This window comes from Schistosoma mansoni (genome assembly GCF_000237925.1).
Source record: "Schistosoma mansoni, WGS project CABG00000000 data, supercontig 0154, strain Puerto Rico, whole genome shotgun sequence".
Taxonomy (NCBI): Eukaryota; Metazoa; Platyhelminthes; class Trematoda; order Strigeidida; family Schistosomatidae; genus Schistosoma; species Schistosoma mansoni.
Window position 1 is genome coordinate 310587 of NW_017386049.1, and position 19585 is coordinate 330171.

Sequence of the window (19585 nt, forward strand, 5' to 3'; positions counted from 1 at the left end):
TCAACTCTATTGATTCAGAACAAAGAATGGTATATAAGTCACATGATTGAAAACATCACCATCAAAATGATTGCTTCTTCAATTGAATCTATTGGAAACATGATACATGTAATCTTGTATATTGACGGTATACAGATACGAATTTGTAATATAGATCATGCTCTACAAATAAAATTAAGATTCAGTAGTGAATAAACACCATTACATAATGATAGTCAGTGATAGTATGGTTTATTTACTTACTTACTTACTTACGCCTGCTACCCCTCGTTGAGGAGCATAGGCCTCCCACCAGTATTGTCCATCCAACTCTGTCCTGAGCAATCCTTTCCAGTTGTTACTCATCCTTTTCATATCTGCTTCTATTCTTTGGCGTAATATGTTCATTGGCCTTCCTTTTTTCCACTTCCCTTCCGGATTCCAAGTTAGGGATTACCTCGTGATGTACATTGGTGATTTTTTTTATGTATATCCTATTCACTCCCAACGTCTTTTCTTAATTTCTTCTTCAGCTGGAAGATGGTTTGTCCTCTCCCATAACACGCTGTTGCTGATAGTATCCGGACATTATGGTAGGTGAAAATAATGCTTTATAATATTATGCCACACTGTGGGTATCTATGCCAAGATTTGACTTCATAGTCTCCAATGAATTGAGTATTGAGTCGATAGTCAATCATAAATAAATATTTTGTAATATCCTAATCAATAGAAAAAGTTGTATTTCTGATGTTTCGCTATTTAATCTAAATGACTTCTTCAAAGTAAATGAATAACCGTATGAAATTAATACAAGGCAGAGCGTTTGCAGTACATTTGGCTCTATCTATTTCCCGCACAGTCTACACCAATATACATACATACATAAATGCATGCATACATACATACATACATACATACATACATACACGCAGTTTCAACTCCACTACATCATAATACAAATGGACACGTTCTTTATACCCACCATCTTACATACACAAAGTAATGCGAATTCACCTTGTCCAAGAATAACTTGGCATTGATATATTCTGACCGATTATGAATGTACTAAAAATATCCTGCATTGTTTCGTTTGAACTATTTAAACATGTGTTAGCTTATAAACAAAAATGGATAGTGGCTGTCGGTGTAATACTGGACGCGCGTTTCGTCCTATTTTGGACTCGTCATCTGGATATACCTGCATCTCAGAGTTGATATTCAATCTGGGACTCGAACCCAGTACCGTCCACTGAGATCCAGGTACATCCAGTCGAGTGGAGTGAGTGTAAGTAAAGTATAACTTCATATTTAGAGTGCGTTACAACCTGATAATTCAGGTATACGAACTAATGGATGTTTGAAATAGATGGTCCTTGAGATTTAACAGCAGACGCTTAACTGCTATGTTTTATTACTGAAGTGAAGAATAGTGGATAGGAAAGAGGAATGCGTTCCTGACTAACAGGAGTTATGATTTCTATGCCATAAACCCACGCTAAACCTTGTCATTTGAGATGTATAACTGATCAAAGCTTCGGTCACAAGTAATAGACGAAATAGTATGCCTGGGGGTAAACATATTTCTGGTTGGTAAGACAGGCTTAAGTGAGATGTTCGTCTATCAGTAAAAGAGAAAGTGTACCGTATAGCGCCTTGTAACACTAATTCTATCTGTGTGTCGTCAATATTCACTGAAGAATGTTTTTAAGGCATCTCAATCATACACTAGAATCACAGAGATGTGATGCCGATATTTGTTGAAGGTAATCGGTAAATATGCGAGTTCATATAGTGCAGTTATGTGACTCTATTGGTTGAGTAAGTTAGGACTGATTCGGAAGAAGTCTAAAGTCAGCTAACGTAAAACTATGAGTAAACTGTAGAATCAAGTGCATAAAGCTTGTTTTTATGCATCAACCATTAAATATCTTGGATCTTTTATGTAACGAGTGAATAGGTCTTTTCACTCTTTGTGTTTCTTTAAGTCTTTGCTTTCAGTATTACATAATACTTCTATTCTTTGATTTCATCCAATTTTTCGAACTGTATTTGACATGTTTGATTTTCTTAATATAAATGAACTTGAAGTTAAACATTAACACCATCGGACGCTGGTTTAATGGTCTAAAGTTCAGGCAATAGCATGCGAGACCGGAGGTCCTGCGTTCGATTCTCGTGAGGGTCATTGTGACTGCGCACTTCTGAGGAGTCCCATATTAGGATGAAACGGTCATCCAGTGCATCCAAGTTGCCCATAGTGATCTACTTTTACCTGACTCACGAACTCAACTATGAAATGAAGCTTATCGACTTCATTTTACCTTTACTATTTCATCCCATTTAGTTATGATGATAAAATGCATAAAGAAAACGGTTAATAATAACCTTCAATTTCTTATTATTTCAAATGAATTGTCATAATTTCCTTATCTCAGAACTTTGGCTATAACAACTTGAAGAGCATTCAGTATACCGGAGATTGTGTATATTTAGTTTCATATTTTCGTAGTTGAAATCATGAGTCAATTGAAGCTAGATCACCATGAAAAACCTGGAAGTACTGGACGGCCGTTTCGTCTTACTATGGGACTCCTCAGCAGTGCGCATCCACGATCTCACCTCACGAGATTCGAACCCAGAACCTACCAGTCTCGCACTCAAGCACTTAACCGATAGACCACTGAGCTGGCATCCACAATGTTAATGTCTAACTTCAATCAAACCACGAAATTTGAGCAACCGTTCACCAATTGTCTTCAGTACATTGTTATCTCACAACAGACCTGATTAAACTCCAATGGTCACTGGACGAAACGGCCGTCCAGTGCTTTCAGGTTTTCCATAGTGATCTAGCTTCAATGGACTCATGATTTCAACTATGAAAATACTGAAATCTCCACAAAACCCCTTCTGATTAGTTTCATATTATTTAACTATTACATTGACTTACGTTCAAGAAGGATATCCAAATGATCAATATATTCAATTGAGATCTCTTCCAGGAATACATTATTTGGTTTGATAAGATGATTAATATGTATAAGTTTTGGTTGTTTATATCTTGTTGTGTAATTACGTTTTCTTAATTCCATATAAGTTAACCAACTTACAGGACATCGATGTGGATCACTTCCTTCACTTAATTGAATATTCCATTCACATGGTATCTCATATAAAAGATGTTTAAATTCAAATAATACCAGATTTAGAATGTCCTAAAATTGATAAGAAAACAAATAAATATGAAAGTATTTTTCATAGTTGAAATCATGAGTCAATTGAAGCTAGATCACTATGGAAAACCTGAAAGCACTGGACAGCCGTTTCGTCCTATTGTGGGACTCCTCAGCAGTGCGAATCCATGATCCTGCCTTCGCGAGATATTTCCTGGAGTTCTAGTGAGAAGTTGTGACCAGTATATCTAATCCATATCAGGTAGAGATAGGTATCTACCTCAGTACGATGGAAATTGGCCGCGTAATTGCGTGGATTGGTTGAAGGTAGACATCAACACCATTGGATGCCAACTCAGTGGTCTATCGGTTAAGTGATATGGAGCGAGAATGGTAAGTCCTGGGTTCGAATCTCCATAAAACCCTCTCTTGATAACTATTAAAGTATTATTTAGTAGTGTGTGCTACTGATGTCAACAGATATAAGTAGTATATATTATCAGTGAGAAGTGAAGTGCTTAGAGGTAAAATGTTAAGAAAATTGAATAGAAGAGAACAATAACAGAGAGTGATTGATGTGGAAGCGACAGAACAATCAAGTCTGAGACGATTGATTGACATTTTGCAAATGATGTCATTTACTGTATGGTTAGCAGATTTTACTAGGAGAGTCTGTAATAGCTTCGATTGTCCCCACTAGTGTTCTTGTTCACTATATTGGCACAGCAAACTTAAAGAAAACAAGACGGAAGCGACTACAGTCAATAAAAAATCAATATCTATAAAGTTTAACTTCAAAGATCACAATGTCGTAAGCACAATCAATAGGAGGCTTAACGCCACATTAGCCAAAACTCATACGGTAGACAAACTATTAATTATGTATAAAACAACATGTACAATAACCCCAGTGAAAGATCGACAAGCACCCCTTTCCTGTTACCGCCAACTGTATTTATAGATTTAGGTTTACCTGCCAGAGCAGCTACATTGGTCGAACAGGAAGGAGTAAATATCTTGAATTTTTTAAACATGTCCCAAAAAGCCTTAGAATAAGTGAAAGAATGACTTTAAACAGTTCAATTGCCAAACATCTCTTGGATGCACAACACCAAGTCGATTCCTCGCAATCTTTCAGGGTGAATAATAAACAGTCAAACTACAGTCTTCTGAAGATTGCCAAAACCGTTGCTATTAGGCGTCAAAAACCTGATTCATGTGTTCAAAAGGAGATGGTTAATAATTCTTTCATTACCCTGGCGACAAATATTCCTTCGCTGTATCTTGGAAAACGTTTTCAACTCTTTCTTGTATTTATTACATCATTATTCCTTTTTAATTCGACCGTCTTCCATATGAGTAATCTTATTTTGATTGACTGAGCGTTAGTCATTTTTTTGCTATCAGCGTTTACTCATTGTTAAATGACTCGTATCTACCTAGCTGATTCCAATAACCTCAGGCTGAACCGAAATGGCAACTTGAACACGACAGAAAAGACTAGAATCGCGGAAAGAACACTTTCCTTCAAGATTAGTTGAAGTATGGAAGTAACAAAAAACCTTGAGCATCCGGCAGTTTCTGGGATCATACAAAATGTAGTATGAGTATAGGTGAATACCCAGTTAGAAGCGTGGCACCTTAACTCTTTACTTTCTAGATATTTTTGAGAAGGTTCTGGTCAATGCTGATTCGATAAAATAATTTACAGAGTTTTCAAAGCTTCTATGAACTTTCATGAGGAATACTTGGGAACTCCCCAACTATCAACAGCAGATATTTACATACTTTCACATAATGCTTAAAAACTATCACAAATCTAACAGTTGTGAAAAGTAAGAAGTGCCAACACGGTGGTTGGTGTGTTTTTCTCCTTTTTTGTCATATGGAGACATAATTCCTGTAAAATTCATATCTTAAATAGATAAAGTATACACGATTGACCAAAATGAGTATTCTTGTCACCATCAGTATCGTTGTTGATAAACGTTGAATGAATAGGCTACGTAAAATGAACTTCATATCCAAAAATATGCCGAAAATATCATTTATAATATGTGCCCCCAAATGCCCTGATACATGAAAGAGTGGGGAGAGTCAGCTCTCTCTCAAAATGCTGTCACGTGGCCACGTATATACAGCCACTGTCAGGGGAGTCCTACTCCCTGTCTTCTCTCATCAGTGGTGTTGTTTGTGAAATTGAGAGAACGTAAAGCCCATGTCCAACACTACATGGGCCGGTGGACGTAGAGGATCCACCTAGGAGAGTTGGAAAACCCTGATTATAAACTAATGGTGCACATTGGCACAAGGATCGTCCGGGAAAAGACAGCATATGAACCAATTATTGGCCACTGGATACTATGGGACTGCATCTCCTGACGTGGTTCCAATACCTTTTGGATCAGATCTTTAAGACGAAGGCTCCTAGTGTGGTCCCCTAATAAAACCACGTGGTTTGGTTTGGGCACATGGGCAGTTTCATCGTCCACTCACAAATCAAGTGGCTTGTTTGGCGTATATGTATTCGGTGCCTTTTTGTACTAATATTTATATGTTCAAATAATAATATGTGCAAAGGCTAATTATATCTAGGAATAATCATTTAAAAAGTAGATTTGGATTAAAAGTCTATTGGTAAGAAATCACTTTTTGTCTCAGAAGAGTTGACAGTATTTAAAGAATGAAAGTCCAAATACTAAATAATATGGCGGTTAAAAGTGGAACCCATAACGCGCGTTTCATCCTACCTAGAACTTATCAGCTGGATGTACCTACATCTCAGAGTTGATATTCACTCTGATACTCGAACCCATTACCATTCTCCTCAAACAACATCGGGTTATCCATTTAGCTACTAATTTTAGTTATCCACTAGCTTGTGCAATGGTGTGAAGTTTAATTCATTTTTGTATTGGTTATTTTAATCTTCCCAGTGATGATATGGCCAATAACGGCTTCCTGTTTATAAGTCCCAAATAGGATAAACCAGGTCTCCTATATCCCACTGCTAACCACCATTCATCCAAGCTCATAATGCTTGTGAATTAAGACAATGTCGAAGTCAACTTTTCAAGATATACAAATGCTAATAAGAGACTGATAAATTGCATTCCTCATTATCAATGGAAAGATTCCAACAACCAGTACAAAAATAAAATCATCTGTATTGTTCATAATATATCACCCTGTATATGGTATTTTCCAATTTTTATTTTTGTTTCGTCCTAGTACGGGACTCCTAAATAGTGTTCACCTGCGACCCCGGGATTTGGACCCAGGACCTATTGATCTCACACGCGGACGCTTAGCCTATAGACTATTGAGCTGGCATCCAGCGGTGTCATTATCTAACTTCAACCAATCCAAGAAATCGCGCCAACGTCCATCATTGTCTTCAGTGAGTTACTAACTCTCAACAGTTAAGGTTACGGCTGATCAGCGCTTTCAGGTTTCCTATGATGGTCTAACCTTAATTGACTCATGAATTCTGCATCCAGATGTTTATAATCATAAAAAGTAGCGTTAATAAAAATGTAAATAGTTTTAAATTACCTGTTCTCCAGTGATTAAGTAACCATGATTATTTAATACATTTCTCGTCATAACTATCCATAGCTCATTCCATAAAGTTAATCGTATTTTAGACAGATCAAATAATAGTACACCATTATTATACCCGTAACCCTAAAAAAATAGGATTGTACATATGACTCATTACATTTTATGTAGAAATAGGAACAATAACGGGGCAGATTTGCATGCATATAGCAAACAATTCTCTTTGAACCTAGCACACAACAATACTGTCATGCACTGTCCCATCGCCCATGGCAGATCAGGCAACCCGAAAGTCACGAGAACACCATTAGGGCATACGACAGTCTAGGTACTCCGGTCAAGAAAATAATAACCACTGAAGCCTAGGGTGCAGTCCAGTACGAAGCCAGGTGCATGCATAATTCAGCCACCGAAGCCTAGGGAAAATACCACTGAGCCAGGGTATTACGTAGAAATAGCTTATTCATATTTTTCGTTAGTTGTTATTTTTCATTTTCAATAATGCTCCTGTCTTGAAATTTAGTGCTTAGCCCCCAAATGACCTGATACATCTGAGAGTGGGCAGAGTCAGCTCTCTCTCAAAATGTTCTCATATGGCCACGCGTATACAGCTACTAACAGGAAGTCCTACTCAGAGCCTTCTCGTGGCATTACTTTTGTTTACGAAATTGAGTGAACGTTAAGCGAATGTCCGACGCTTTAACTGGGTCGGTGGATATAGAGGATTCACCTAGGAGAGTTGGAAAACCCTGGCTCCCAACCAATGATGCACTTGTGCATCAGGATCCTGATGGAACAAATAGCGTATGACCCTGTTGTTGGTCACCGATTACCATGGAACTGCATCTCCTGACATTATTCCATCGCCTTGTGGATCAGACCTTTAGTTCGAAGGCTCCATGTATGGTCCACTAATAACACCACTTACATCCTATTGAGAATATCTTATCTCCCAGTATTATTCATACACACAGTCGTATACAAATATCAAGTGGCACTATACGTTTGAGTCAAAGCTTCATGCTGATTACTTATCACTAAACATGACAGAACACTTCAACCTGATGACTGAATTTAAACAGCATTGTATTAGCTAAAGATGAAAAATATTTTAACTCATAGGTTAATGGATATAAAACTCAATGCTGGTTACAAGCCATCTATTACTTTGCAAACGATTCATTCATATTTATCCTTTCCAATCTGATGTAAACAAGAAAAAAGTACACAGTTAACTTGAAGTTACTACTATTCTATGAAGAGTAGTATTTTCATAGTTAAGATCATGAGTCTATTGGTTAAGTGCTCTGGAGCGAAACTGGTAGGTCCCGGGTTCGAGTCTCGCGAGGCGAGATCGTGGATGTGCACTGCTGAGAAGTCCCAATTCTTCCAAGTTTTCCATGGTGGTCTAACTTCCATTGACTCATGATCTCAACTATGAAAATACCAAATTGCTGATTGGTTCCAACATTAAATAATATTTCAAAGCATTTGAACTTACTTCCCAATCACTTTCTAATTTTGGCATCACATCTTGAAAATGTGGATTTTGTTCTAATCCAATACCTATGCTCTTTGAAAATAAAAAAAGCCATGAATATTTGTAAATCGTTCGAAGAAAGCGTAAATAACAGAAGAACTTCAAGCCTAAATGGTTCCTAGATCTTGTTTAGTCAACTAACTAGCCGGTAACCACTGTGATGTAGTACATTAGTTCCGTTGCCCCCAAATACCCTGATACGGCCGAGAGTGGGGAGAGTCCGCTCACCCTCTAAAAATGCTCTCACATGGCCACACGTATATAACCTCTGTCAGGGAAGTCCTACTCACTTCCTTCTCGTGCATTACTGTTGCTTAAGAAATTGAGAGGACGAAAAGTGAATCTCCAGCAGGAGCTTTAACCGTGTTGGTGGACATGGAAAGTTCACCCAGGGCAGTTGAAAAACCCTGATTACAAACAAATGGTGCATATGAGCTGGCTCCAATATCCTGAGGGATCAAATGGCTTATGAACCAATCGTTGGTCACCAGCTACCATGGGACTGCATCTCCTCACAATGTTCCACTGCCTTGTGGATCAGATTTTTAGGTCAAAGGCTCCGGGTGTGGCTCCCCAAGAAAACCACCTGCTTCAGTTTGTGCACCTGGTCAGTATCACAGCCCTCACACAAACCTCATTTGATTTGTGTGACGCATATATATCTGGTGCCCCTTTGTACCAATATTTATGTGTCTAAATAATAATAAATAAATTACATTAGTTCCGTTATTCTGAATAAAATGTTCCTACATGAATGGCTTATTGAAATTCAGGCTTCACTACTATACTGTTATGAGTTACGGTATGGTTTAGTTATTGTATGAATTCCTAATTGCTGATTGTCCCATAGGAGACTAAGTAGATATATTTATAACCAATAGGACATCTTAGTAATCATAAAACATTCATATTAACGGATGTTCCAAATGACCCAGATAGAATATGATGACGTTAGGTGAAATTCGACTTAGGCATTTCATGAATATAAGGTTTAACTGCTTGTATATGTTTGTCATTATTGTGTCTGTATGGAGTTTTAGGCATTCGAATGTGTATCTCTATATAATCCATATTTCTTTAGTGAAATCAGATTTTAGTCTTAGAAATTGTCCTTCAGCTATCAGACTACTAGTAACTGAAATTCAGTAGTATAATTTTATAAACTGTTTATGTAGAATATAATTAGAATGAAATTAGAGTTATACTGCAGTTCTAATGATCTCTCCGATGTATCAAGTAATTTTCTGTAACCACAAGCCCCCAGATTCTAATACATGTATAATCATGGATGACTACTTCTAATAAGCTCCCTACTCACACAAAATCGCTTTGCAGTAACTTTATAAACATCGATGGGAAGATTCAAACAAACAATACTAAATGAAATTAAACTTCACCCCATCGCACAAGCAAGTGGCTATCAGCACTCCGTGGCCGAGTGGATAACGCCATGGCGTTTGAAGCGGAAGGTACTGGGTTCGAGTCCCAGAGTGGACATCAACTCAGATTCAGGTACATCCAGCTGACTAGTCCCAAATAGGACGAAACGCGCGTCCTGAAATCCACTACTAGCTACTATCCATCTTTGCTTACAATGTTTGTTAATTTAGGCTATATCGAGGCAATACGCACAGTATGCACATATGCCAATTAGAGACTGACCAGTTGCAGTCCTAACACATCAATGGGAAGATTCAAAGAAACAATACTAAATGGATTTTACTACCTATTATACCCATGATGCCATACTCAGACTGAAATACTTTTCAGGGAAAACTTATTCACCAATCATAAAGATTTAAGTTAATATAAACAAACCTGAGTTTGACTGAAATTTTCAAAATGATTCCATAATTCAATAATGTCTGTGTTAAGAAGTATGTCAGTGTCAAGTACAATAACCTAGAAAAGAATTACACAATGACGTATGTAAACTACAATTGATAACATATTCATATGTTGTACATCTTTAGATAGGCTCTTTGCGACACAATTATATAATCGGAACGACTTCGCCCTTAGCTTTCTGCAAACTTCATTTTAAAGCTGAAGTAACTGAATCATGGCTCAAGTACGTAAAATATTGGTTGAAAACCGATGGTTTCAGTTACTACTAACCGACTATCTTGTAAGTCCTTCACGTCTAATAGCCAACTTTCAAGTATCTTTGTAATCCTCAGTAACTCATTCACTCTACAAATTCAACGATTAGAACCAAGGATGTATACCTAATCACCTCCTACAATTTGACTAGAAGCTCCAAGAAGGTACTTAGTCCGAATGTTTTAAGAAATTTTTTCTCACTACTTGAGATATTGTCGGTGCTTTAAGCACCACTTAACGTGGGTGTGTAACGGTTATCTAATTGATTGATTTGGATGCATAATATTATGAAAGATATAACAGCGTCCATCTGGGCTGACGAACCTCATCAGTTATACCAAACACCTTTGAAATTGTTTTTTTCGACTATTGAGGACGATTAGTCAAAGACATCTCTATGTGATATATTAGCGCAACACATTTCGAACAATCTGATCACACCTGATATACTTGTTAAGAACATTTATATATAAAAATAAAAGGTCAACTAGACTGGAAATAGGGGTAAGAATAGACAAGGACAATAATGATAAAGTAATATGAAAACAATTTGACACCTAATCACTCTGGATAATAAGCATATATTACCAGGGTAGGTTTAAAGAGAGAACAAACTGTTTTTGAATACACAAAGGGGGGTTGAATTTTCGTGTATGGCTAAGGCTTCAATAAACCTTAGTATACGCCCTTTTACACTTTTAAACAACACAACAAAAGCCGAGTTTAGATCAATCTTATGACCTGTTTCGATTATATGTTTAGCAATAGAGGATGATGGATGTTTATCCTCTACTCTTATTGGGTCATTCGACTGTATTTGTTTTTGCAACCATTTTGGTACATGTTCACCCACCCTAATTTTCAGATCACGATTGCTCCCCCTTAAGTATGTGTGACCACACACATATTTAAATTGGTAAACGCAGTGGGATGTGACACAATCGTTTTCATGTCGTCTAGGTTTTAAATGAAGCATGGACCTCGTTCTTTCCTTGGTTATGACCTTTGCAGCACAATACGTTTTGTTGATAACAGATTTAAGCCTTTGTTTCAATAAAAGGCTATTTGAATCACCTCTAAATGGTAAGGTGATGTAGACAAGCTTTTTCTCTACCAAGGCTACAGTAGGCCTCACTGTGCCCTGAACTTTCCATCTATTGATAAATTTAGGTGGATAGCCATTCCCGATTAATGTCATGGTTAACAACTTAACATCGTCATCAATAGCGTCATTTGTGCAAATACGACGAAGCCTGTTAAAAAGGCACTTTACCAAACCACGTTTGTATTGTACAGGACAATATCTATAGTAACTAAGATATTGACCCGTCCACGTCGGTTTTCGAAAAATGGATCGTTTTATTGAGCCATCTTCTCGTCTGTTTAGAAGTAAATCTAAGAAGGGAAGTTGGTCATTCTTCTCCTCTTCACATGAAAGACTGATATGGTTTTGAATAGTGTTAAATTTATTCAATAGGCAGTTTATATCTTCCTTTCTTTCACCGATTACTAAGATATCGTCCACATATCTCTTATAAAAATTGCTTCACATGAATATTATTGATAAAGAGGAATTTAATCTCTTACAACCTATAGGTTCAGAGTATCCTCATTTATATGGACTACCTAAAATTCACAAATGAAATATTCCTTTATGTCCAATTTTATCAATGTGCCGATCACCCACACATAACCTAGCCAAATGGCTAACAAAATTATTGGATCCTATTCGAAGACGTATATGTAAGTATTGTCTAAAGGATTCTTTTGAATTGATCGATCATTTAGGTGACATTAATATCAAAGGAAAAGCTATGTGCTCATTTGACGTGAATTCCTTATTCACGTCAAATGTACCATTAAAAAAGACTATTGACATTTTATGTGACTATATATCTTCCTTAACAACCTTAATTTACCTATCCCATTAAAAAATTCTTAAAGATTTATTACTTTTATGTATTGATAAAGTTCAGTTCACTTTTGAAGGCGAATACATTCGCCAGATTGATTGGGTCGCTATGAGTAGTCCGTTAGGACCATTACTAGCAGATATGTTTATGACACATGTAGTAAAATTTATCTGAAGACTTAATCGAAAATATGTCACTTTATAAGAGATATGTGGACGATATCTTAGTAATCGGTGAAAGAAAGGAAGATATAAACTGCCTATTGAATAAATTTAACACTATTCAAAACCATATCAGTCTTTCATGTGAAGAGGAGAAGAACGACCAACTTCCTTTCCTAGATGTATTTCTAAACAGACGAGAAGATGGCTCAATAAAACGATCCATTTTTCGAAAACCGACGTGGACGGGTCAATATCTTAGTTACTATAGTTATTGCCCGGTGCAATATAAACGTGGTTTGGTAAAGTGCCTTTTTAACAGGCTTGTTCGTATTTGCACAAACGACGCTATTGATGACGATGTTAAGTTGTTAACCATGACATTAATCGGGAATGGCTATCCACCTAAATTTATCAATAGATGGAAAGTTCAGGGCACAGTGAGGCCTACTGTAGCCTTGGTAGAGAAAAAGCTTGTCTACATCACCTTACCATTTAGAGGTGATTCAAATAGCCTTTTATTGAAACAAAGGCTTAAATCTGTTATCAACAAAACGTATTGTGCTGCAAAGGTCATAACCAAGGAAAGAACGAGGTCCATGCTTCATTTAAAACCTAGACGACATGAAAACGATTGTGTCACATCCCACTGCGTTTACCAATTTAAATATGTGTGTGGTCACACATACTTAAGGGGGAGCAATCGTGATCTGAAAATTAGGGTGGGTGAACATGTACCAAAATGGTTGCAAAAACAAATACAGTCGAATGACCCAATAAGAGTAGAGGATAAACATCCATCATCCTCTATTGCTAAACATATAATCGAAACAGGTCATAAGATTGATCTAAACTCGGCTTTTGTTGTGTTGTTTAAAAGTGTAAAAGGGCGTATACTAAGGTTTATTGAAGCCTTAGCCATACACGAAAATTCAACCCCCCTTTGTGTATTCAAAAACAGTTTGTTCTCTCTTTAAACCTACCCTGGTAATATATGCTTATTATCCAGAGTGATTAGGTGTCAAATTGTTTTCATATTACTTTATCATTATTGTCCTTGTCTATTCTTACCCCTATTTCCAGTCTAGTTGACCTTTTATTTTTATATATAAATGTTCTTAACAAGTATATCAGGTGTGATCAGATTGTTCGAAATGTGTTGCGCTAATATATCACATAGTTCTGATAATCTACGTCTTCTTATTACTACACTATCGAAATTTATCAAAGGGACTAATTGCTTTAAAAGACATCTCTGATTTGCTTTGGTCTTGTTACTAACTCAGAAATGATTAGTTACTAAGTAACATTTATATTACTCAATCATTCTCATAAAGTCTACTCTAATCAGGATATTAGGATTTGTTTCACAAGCATTTAAACCACGTCACATTGTTTGGTATTGTTCAATAATGTGATGAAATTTCAAATACTCACATCATGTGCTCACTAGTGACCAGCTTCAAGATTTAACTCCTGAAGTTTTTGTGAGAAGCCGTGGCCAGTAGAGTCCGCTTCGTGTTGGTTGTGAGACAGTTCTCCACCTCATGCAATGGATGAGCGATTGCGTAAGATCATGGATTGATTCAAGTTAGACACTAAAACCTTTGGGTTCTGGCACAGTGTTATGCATGTTAATTTATCACAGTAGAGACCAAAGGTCCTTATACTTCCATTGGTTACATCAATTCATTCAAACATGGAAGTATTATTTTTTACTGGTGATCAGAATGTGATCACAACAGTTAACTTTCACACATATTTAAGATGTTTTATAAACGATTCTGTAAAGAAACACACCACATTTTTCATTTCTGCCCACATATTTCATGCGAAAACGTGACTCTGGTGTTCGTATGAACCATTGACTTATTTGTACTTGATGTTCGTCTGATTTCGAATTCCAAATACAATATGCCTATAAATCTCCTTGTACGGCCGATAGTGAGGAAGGCCCGCCCTCTCTTTCGAAATGCTCTCACATGGCCACTCGTATATAACCTCTGCCATGGAAGTCCTACTCACTGCCTTCTCGCGACATTACTGTTATTTAGGAAATTGAGAGGATGAAATGCTTTAACCGGCATAATGGACACGGAAAGTTCACCTAGGGTAGTTGGAAAACCCTGATTTCAAACCAATAGTGCACATGAGCTGGCTCCAGTATCCTGATGGAACAAATGGCGTATAAATCAACCGTTGGTCACCGGATACCATGGGACTGCATCACCTCATAATGCTCCACTACAATGTGGATTAGGCTTTTAGGTCAATGGCTCCGTGTGTGGCCCCCTAAGAAAAGCACGCGGTTCGATTTAGCCACCCGGGCAGTATCATAGCCCTCACACAAATCAAATGAAATTTGTGTGGCGTATATATATTTTATATGTGCTCAAATGAATAAATAAAATAAAACATTCATCAGTGTTCATTTAGTCATTCTTGATCCAAATTGCATTATTACTGGAATTCTTAGTTCGGACAATAATTCAAATACTTTAAACTATTGCAGTGACTCACTTTACTGATATTAGTTGGTAGTATCTCTGTAAGCATTAATTTTAAAAATGGTTTAGTACCCGCAGGATGTCTAGAATTAATCCATTGAAGATTCGTCTAGAAAGACAGTACACAAAACAAAATCAATAATAGTAACATGTTATCATTCTAAGGTTATAGAGATTGTTGTGTTAGGACGATATAAGTTGGACAACTATTGAAAAAACTTGTAAGCACTGTAAGGTCACTTGGACTTATAATCGTCTCAGACTTCGTTGTTCTTTCATTTCCACACCAATCATTCTATAACTTCGTCCTCTTTTCTTCGAACATCTTAACCTTCTACCACCAGGTATTTCACTTTCGATTGACAATACATACTACTTATATCTGTCGACATCAGTAGCACACACCATACTACAATTTTGAGCAAAAACTGTCATTTCATTACGCTGAACATTAATTATACACTCCAAATGAACCAAAAAAGCTGTTAATTTTACATCATTTACGAATAAATAAACTTCATCTAGTTTACCACTGATGATTTGTCTCTTATCAGTTATTGAAAGATGAAAGTTGACTACTGAATTACAAAAAGATACCTGTCGGTTCAATATTTACTGCCCGAATAGCTCAGTGGTAACGTCTCTGACTGTAAAGCTGAGTGACACAGGATCGAATCCGTCAGGGAGCACCAGTTCCCTCAAGATTACAGGTACACCTTGTTGACGAGTGCCAAGTAGCACGAAACCCGTGTACAGGGTTTCCTGTTGACCACCTCCAACCACCATCTTATATTTACTGTCAAACAATTTCCGAATTTTAAATCAGTCTTTACCATATAACAAACTTCCGGACTGTCAGATTTCAAGATTTATAATTTCGTTTAGATTTATAACTACGAAATGGTTATAAGCTATCGATGTCAAAACAGCAATATATGGACACGGTGAACCAAGTGAAAAGTCTGAATTCTGATGACTTTCGGTGATGTATTAAACAATAACAACAAAGAGGAGACGAGGATATCATCACAAAAGATAAGGAGTACTTAGTGAAAATTTGTGCAACACAACACTTGTACGTAGACTCGTTGTACAATGACCTCAGTTGTTGTGTGTAATGGGCGGACTCATTGGTTTGGATTTCGTGAGTTAATTATGAATGTGTAGCATGATATTGACTGAAAATTTGATGCAGTGTTGATTCCTTTCACTCCTACATTAAGTGTCAATTCATAACTCCGATCAATCAACCTCGTTCGTTCGTTTAAATTACAAATCAGATGGTTTATTCACCATGGATATTTGCCTACATTGCGTTTAAGTCAGAATTATTAACCGCAAGCTCCGTATGTTCATTCCGAATCTCTCATTGTCTATGAGTGAAGGCTTCATCTGATGGACAATAATCGGGAGTGGCGATAGCATGCGTTATCATGAAATTCAATTTCAACCAACATGATTTCAAAGGTTTTTTAATGTGGACTGATGTTAGTTGATGATAATCAGGATGTTCCTGGCCAGTATTTTGTCTTTCTATAATTGGGGTATTTTTTGTTAGTGTAATGGATTCAGCGTCAGAATGGAAGATTGACTAATGAAACTGTGAAATCTCATCTATTTAGGAGGTTAAAATATATACTAAACATAAATGCCTACCAGCTAACATGGCCTACAATATCGGCTGAAATAGATGTAGATCGTAGAAGCGTTACAAGCTTATTAAAGACTATACGACGCCAAAATTTTGGTGTATTTAAATATGGTCCTATTTATGCCGAGACTTTAGATATTTAGGCAGATGGTTCTGTAGTGAACGAGGACACAAGTGGGGACAACCAAATCCCGCGAGCGAGATCGTGTGTGCGCAATGCTGAGGAGTCTCACAATAGGACGAAACGGCCGTTCAGTGCTTCCAGGTTTTAAATGGTAGTCTAATATCAATCGGTTCATGATCTCAATCACAATCGAATGAATTTGAACAAAAATTACAAAATGTCTTAGTAGAATCTTAGAATCTTATAGTGAATACTTCATTTGCAAAATATCAATCAATCGTCTAAAACTTAATTGTTCCTTTTATAAGTGTCAATCAATCGCCTCAGACCCCATTGTTCTTTCATTTCCATAGCGATCACTTTCTGTTCCTTTTCTTTCCTTCTCGATCTTCTCGACGTTCTGCTACCAAATATTCTATTCCTGACTAGCGTTATATACTACTTATGTCGATATAAGTAGTACACACCATACTGCCACAATTACCTTACTCAGTGGTCGAAAACACTAAGTGGTATGATGTAAAATCTGCTGCACTAAAGTAGACAGATTCGTTATCTCCATGGATCTAAATCTTTGTTTTCATGCATACATATAAATGGTTCAGAACATTTGTAGATGTACTATGCTATCTGATCACCTGAAATAATGGTATTCATCGTAACTCAGTTTGTAGTGAACAGAACACGACTGGGGATAATCGAATGCATTTAAGTACCAATTACAGACTGAGTAAATTCTGATAACCATACAATGAACAGTTAGTTTACAAATTAACAATCAGTTGTCTCAATCTTCACTGTTTCTTCTCTAATTCCATTGTTCATGCATTTTCATACCGATTGCGCTTCATTTCAGTTCGTTCCTCATCGGTCTTCTGCGAAAATACATTCTATGTCTGACCAACACCATATACTACTTATATGGATATAAGTAGACCACACCACACTCGTCCCCCCTTTAAAACATTTGTTCATGCGGTGGTTCTGCTCGCCATGCCACTATCTTCTTTCACAGCAGTCTGTGCCAAACTCTCCGTCAGAATGTCGAGTCTGCGGCGTGCTGACCTCCATAGCTCCGTCCACCTGTCGGAGCACCAACATCCGCATCCACCCGGCACCTGGAACGTTCAACACCCGTACTCCACCGGCCTGCTGAGCCATCTACATCCGATGTCCGCCCAGCAGCCGCTAGTTTACAGGTAAATTGTTCTCTAGTTTTGGAATTGATGTGCAGTGTAGTCGGATTCCAACTTAAAACAAATGTTGAAATGTATTTACACCGGACTGATATGTTACAAATATAACTAAACCTGACCATAACTCCATTTCTGAACTTTACCTTAAATATCCAAACAACGATCCTACAATTATGAAAAGTACATTTATACAATAAGTATAAATTACCGTAAGTTTGTAAATTTCAGGCTCTGGAAACATTGAGAAACATCTTATCTAATAAGCATTTCCCAGAAACATCTAGAAAGGGAACCTTCACATGTCGAATTTCTTACTGGATGATTGTCATTACTGCTAACATGCTTAGTAGCGTTCCAGGATTCGCCGGAGACCCAAGGCCATCTGAAATTCTAAACAAACCCTAGATTTTCTGTATATAAACGAACCTTTTAAGTAAAACGTTTCTTCCATATGTTACACCTTTTCTCTCGTGTTGAAGTCGCTGTATAGATTTAGTCTTGGGGGTAACTAGAAGAGCTTAGGAATCGAATCTAGCGTTCAATTAGAAAACAGTTTCTCTAGACTTCACTAATCCCATATTAAGACGAAACAACCTGTCAAATGGTTCTGTACTTAATGGTATAGACAATACAACCTGTTACTAAGTATCATTAAAAAAGGGGTATAATACAAAGTTCAAATAGATATGAAAACATACCAGATAATTATTGCAATTGTAAAAATAATATTCCATATTACGTAATTTCCATGTATTCATTAAATTCATCAATCGTCTATTTGATGTAATGGTAGTTACTAAGAAATGTATTACAGTTATATATGTTGTTGCCATATGGCTTTTAACAGTATGATTACCATGATCATGTTCATTACCATTAATAAATCGATCACAAAAATCGGCATAACAACAAGATTTTATATCATAACGAAATCTTTTATTTTGATAATAAAATATTGATTTAAGTAAACTATTCAAATATTGTAGATGTTGATCACCATCAAATAAAATGACAATATGGATTTTAATTACCTAAAATAATAAGATTAATGAATGAATGGAGTTATTTAAGTAGTATATTCAAACCATCCTGTAATCATACTTACAGTTTATGTTCAGGGCTGCAACTGATCAGCCAATCTCTTATTGGTATATGTGCATCCTGTGCGTATTATCTCGATATAGCGTTAATTCACAAGCATTATAAGCAAAGATGGTTAGTGGCTAACAGCGGAATCCAGGATGAGCGTTTCATCCTATTTAGGACTCGTCAGCTGGATGTGCCTGCATCTGAGTTGATGTTCACTCTGGGACTCGAACCAAGTAGCGTTCGCTTCAAACGCCATCTCGTTATCCACTTAGCTACTGAGTCCTGATAGTCACTTTGCTTGTGCAACAGGGGTGAAGTTCAAATTCACTTGGTATTATTTGTTTGAATCTTCTCATTGATGCTTAGGACTGTAAATGATCAGTCTATTATTGACATATGTGCCTCCTGTGTGTATTGCGCAAATATAAATTTCACTCGCAAGCATTCTAAGATTCTATTGCGCTTGAAGGCATTGCTAAGCTGATTGCTTCCTTTCTTGTCCTTATAACTATTGCGCCTGTATAGTCCGCCTGTGCGACTCGCGTCAACATACTATACGGTCTGAGCACTTGAAAAAAAACCCAC

General features: G+C 36.9%; 1 protein-coding gene and 1 non-coding gene across 2 annotated transcripts in view; one reads left to right on the top strand and one right to left on the bottom strand.

Moving 5' to 3' along the window:
- Positions 1 to 5740: 5740 nt before the first annotated feature.
- The window catches only part of Smp_155520 (glycosyltransferase-related), a gene marked incomplete at both ends in the record, with an annotated part of 32169 nt that continues 18324 nt past the window's right edge, over positions 5741 to 19585 (bottom strand). Inside the window, 5 exons of the mRNA XM_018798342.1 lie at positions 5741 to 5746; positions 6711 to 6842; positions 8218 to 8289; positions 10075 to 10158; positions 18610 to 18942. Of these exons, the coding sequence (XP_018646703.1) occupies positions 5741 to 5746; positions 6711 to 6842; positions 8218 to 8289; positions 10075 to 10158; positions 18610 to 18942 (627 nt within the window). The remainder of the gene's footprint in view (positions 5747 to 6710; positions 6843 to 8217; positions 8290 to 10074; positions 10159 to 18609; positions 18943 to 19585) is intronic.
- Positions 9683 to 9752, top strand: Smp_tRNA_01656_Pseudo_TTG.1.1. Its single transcript has one exon. It is a non-coding gene (tRNA).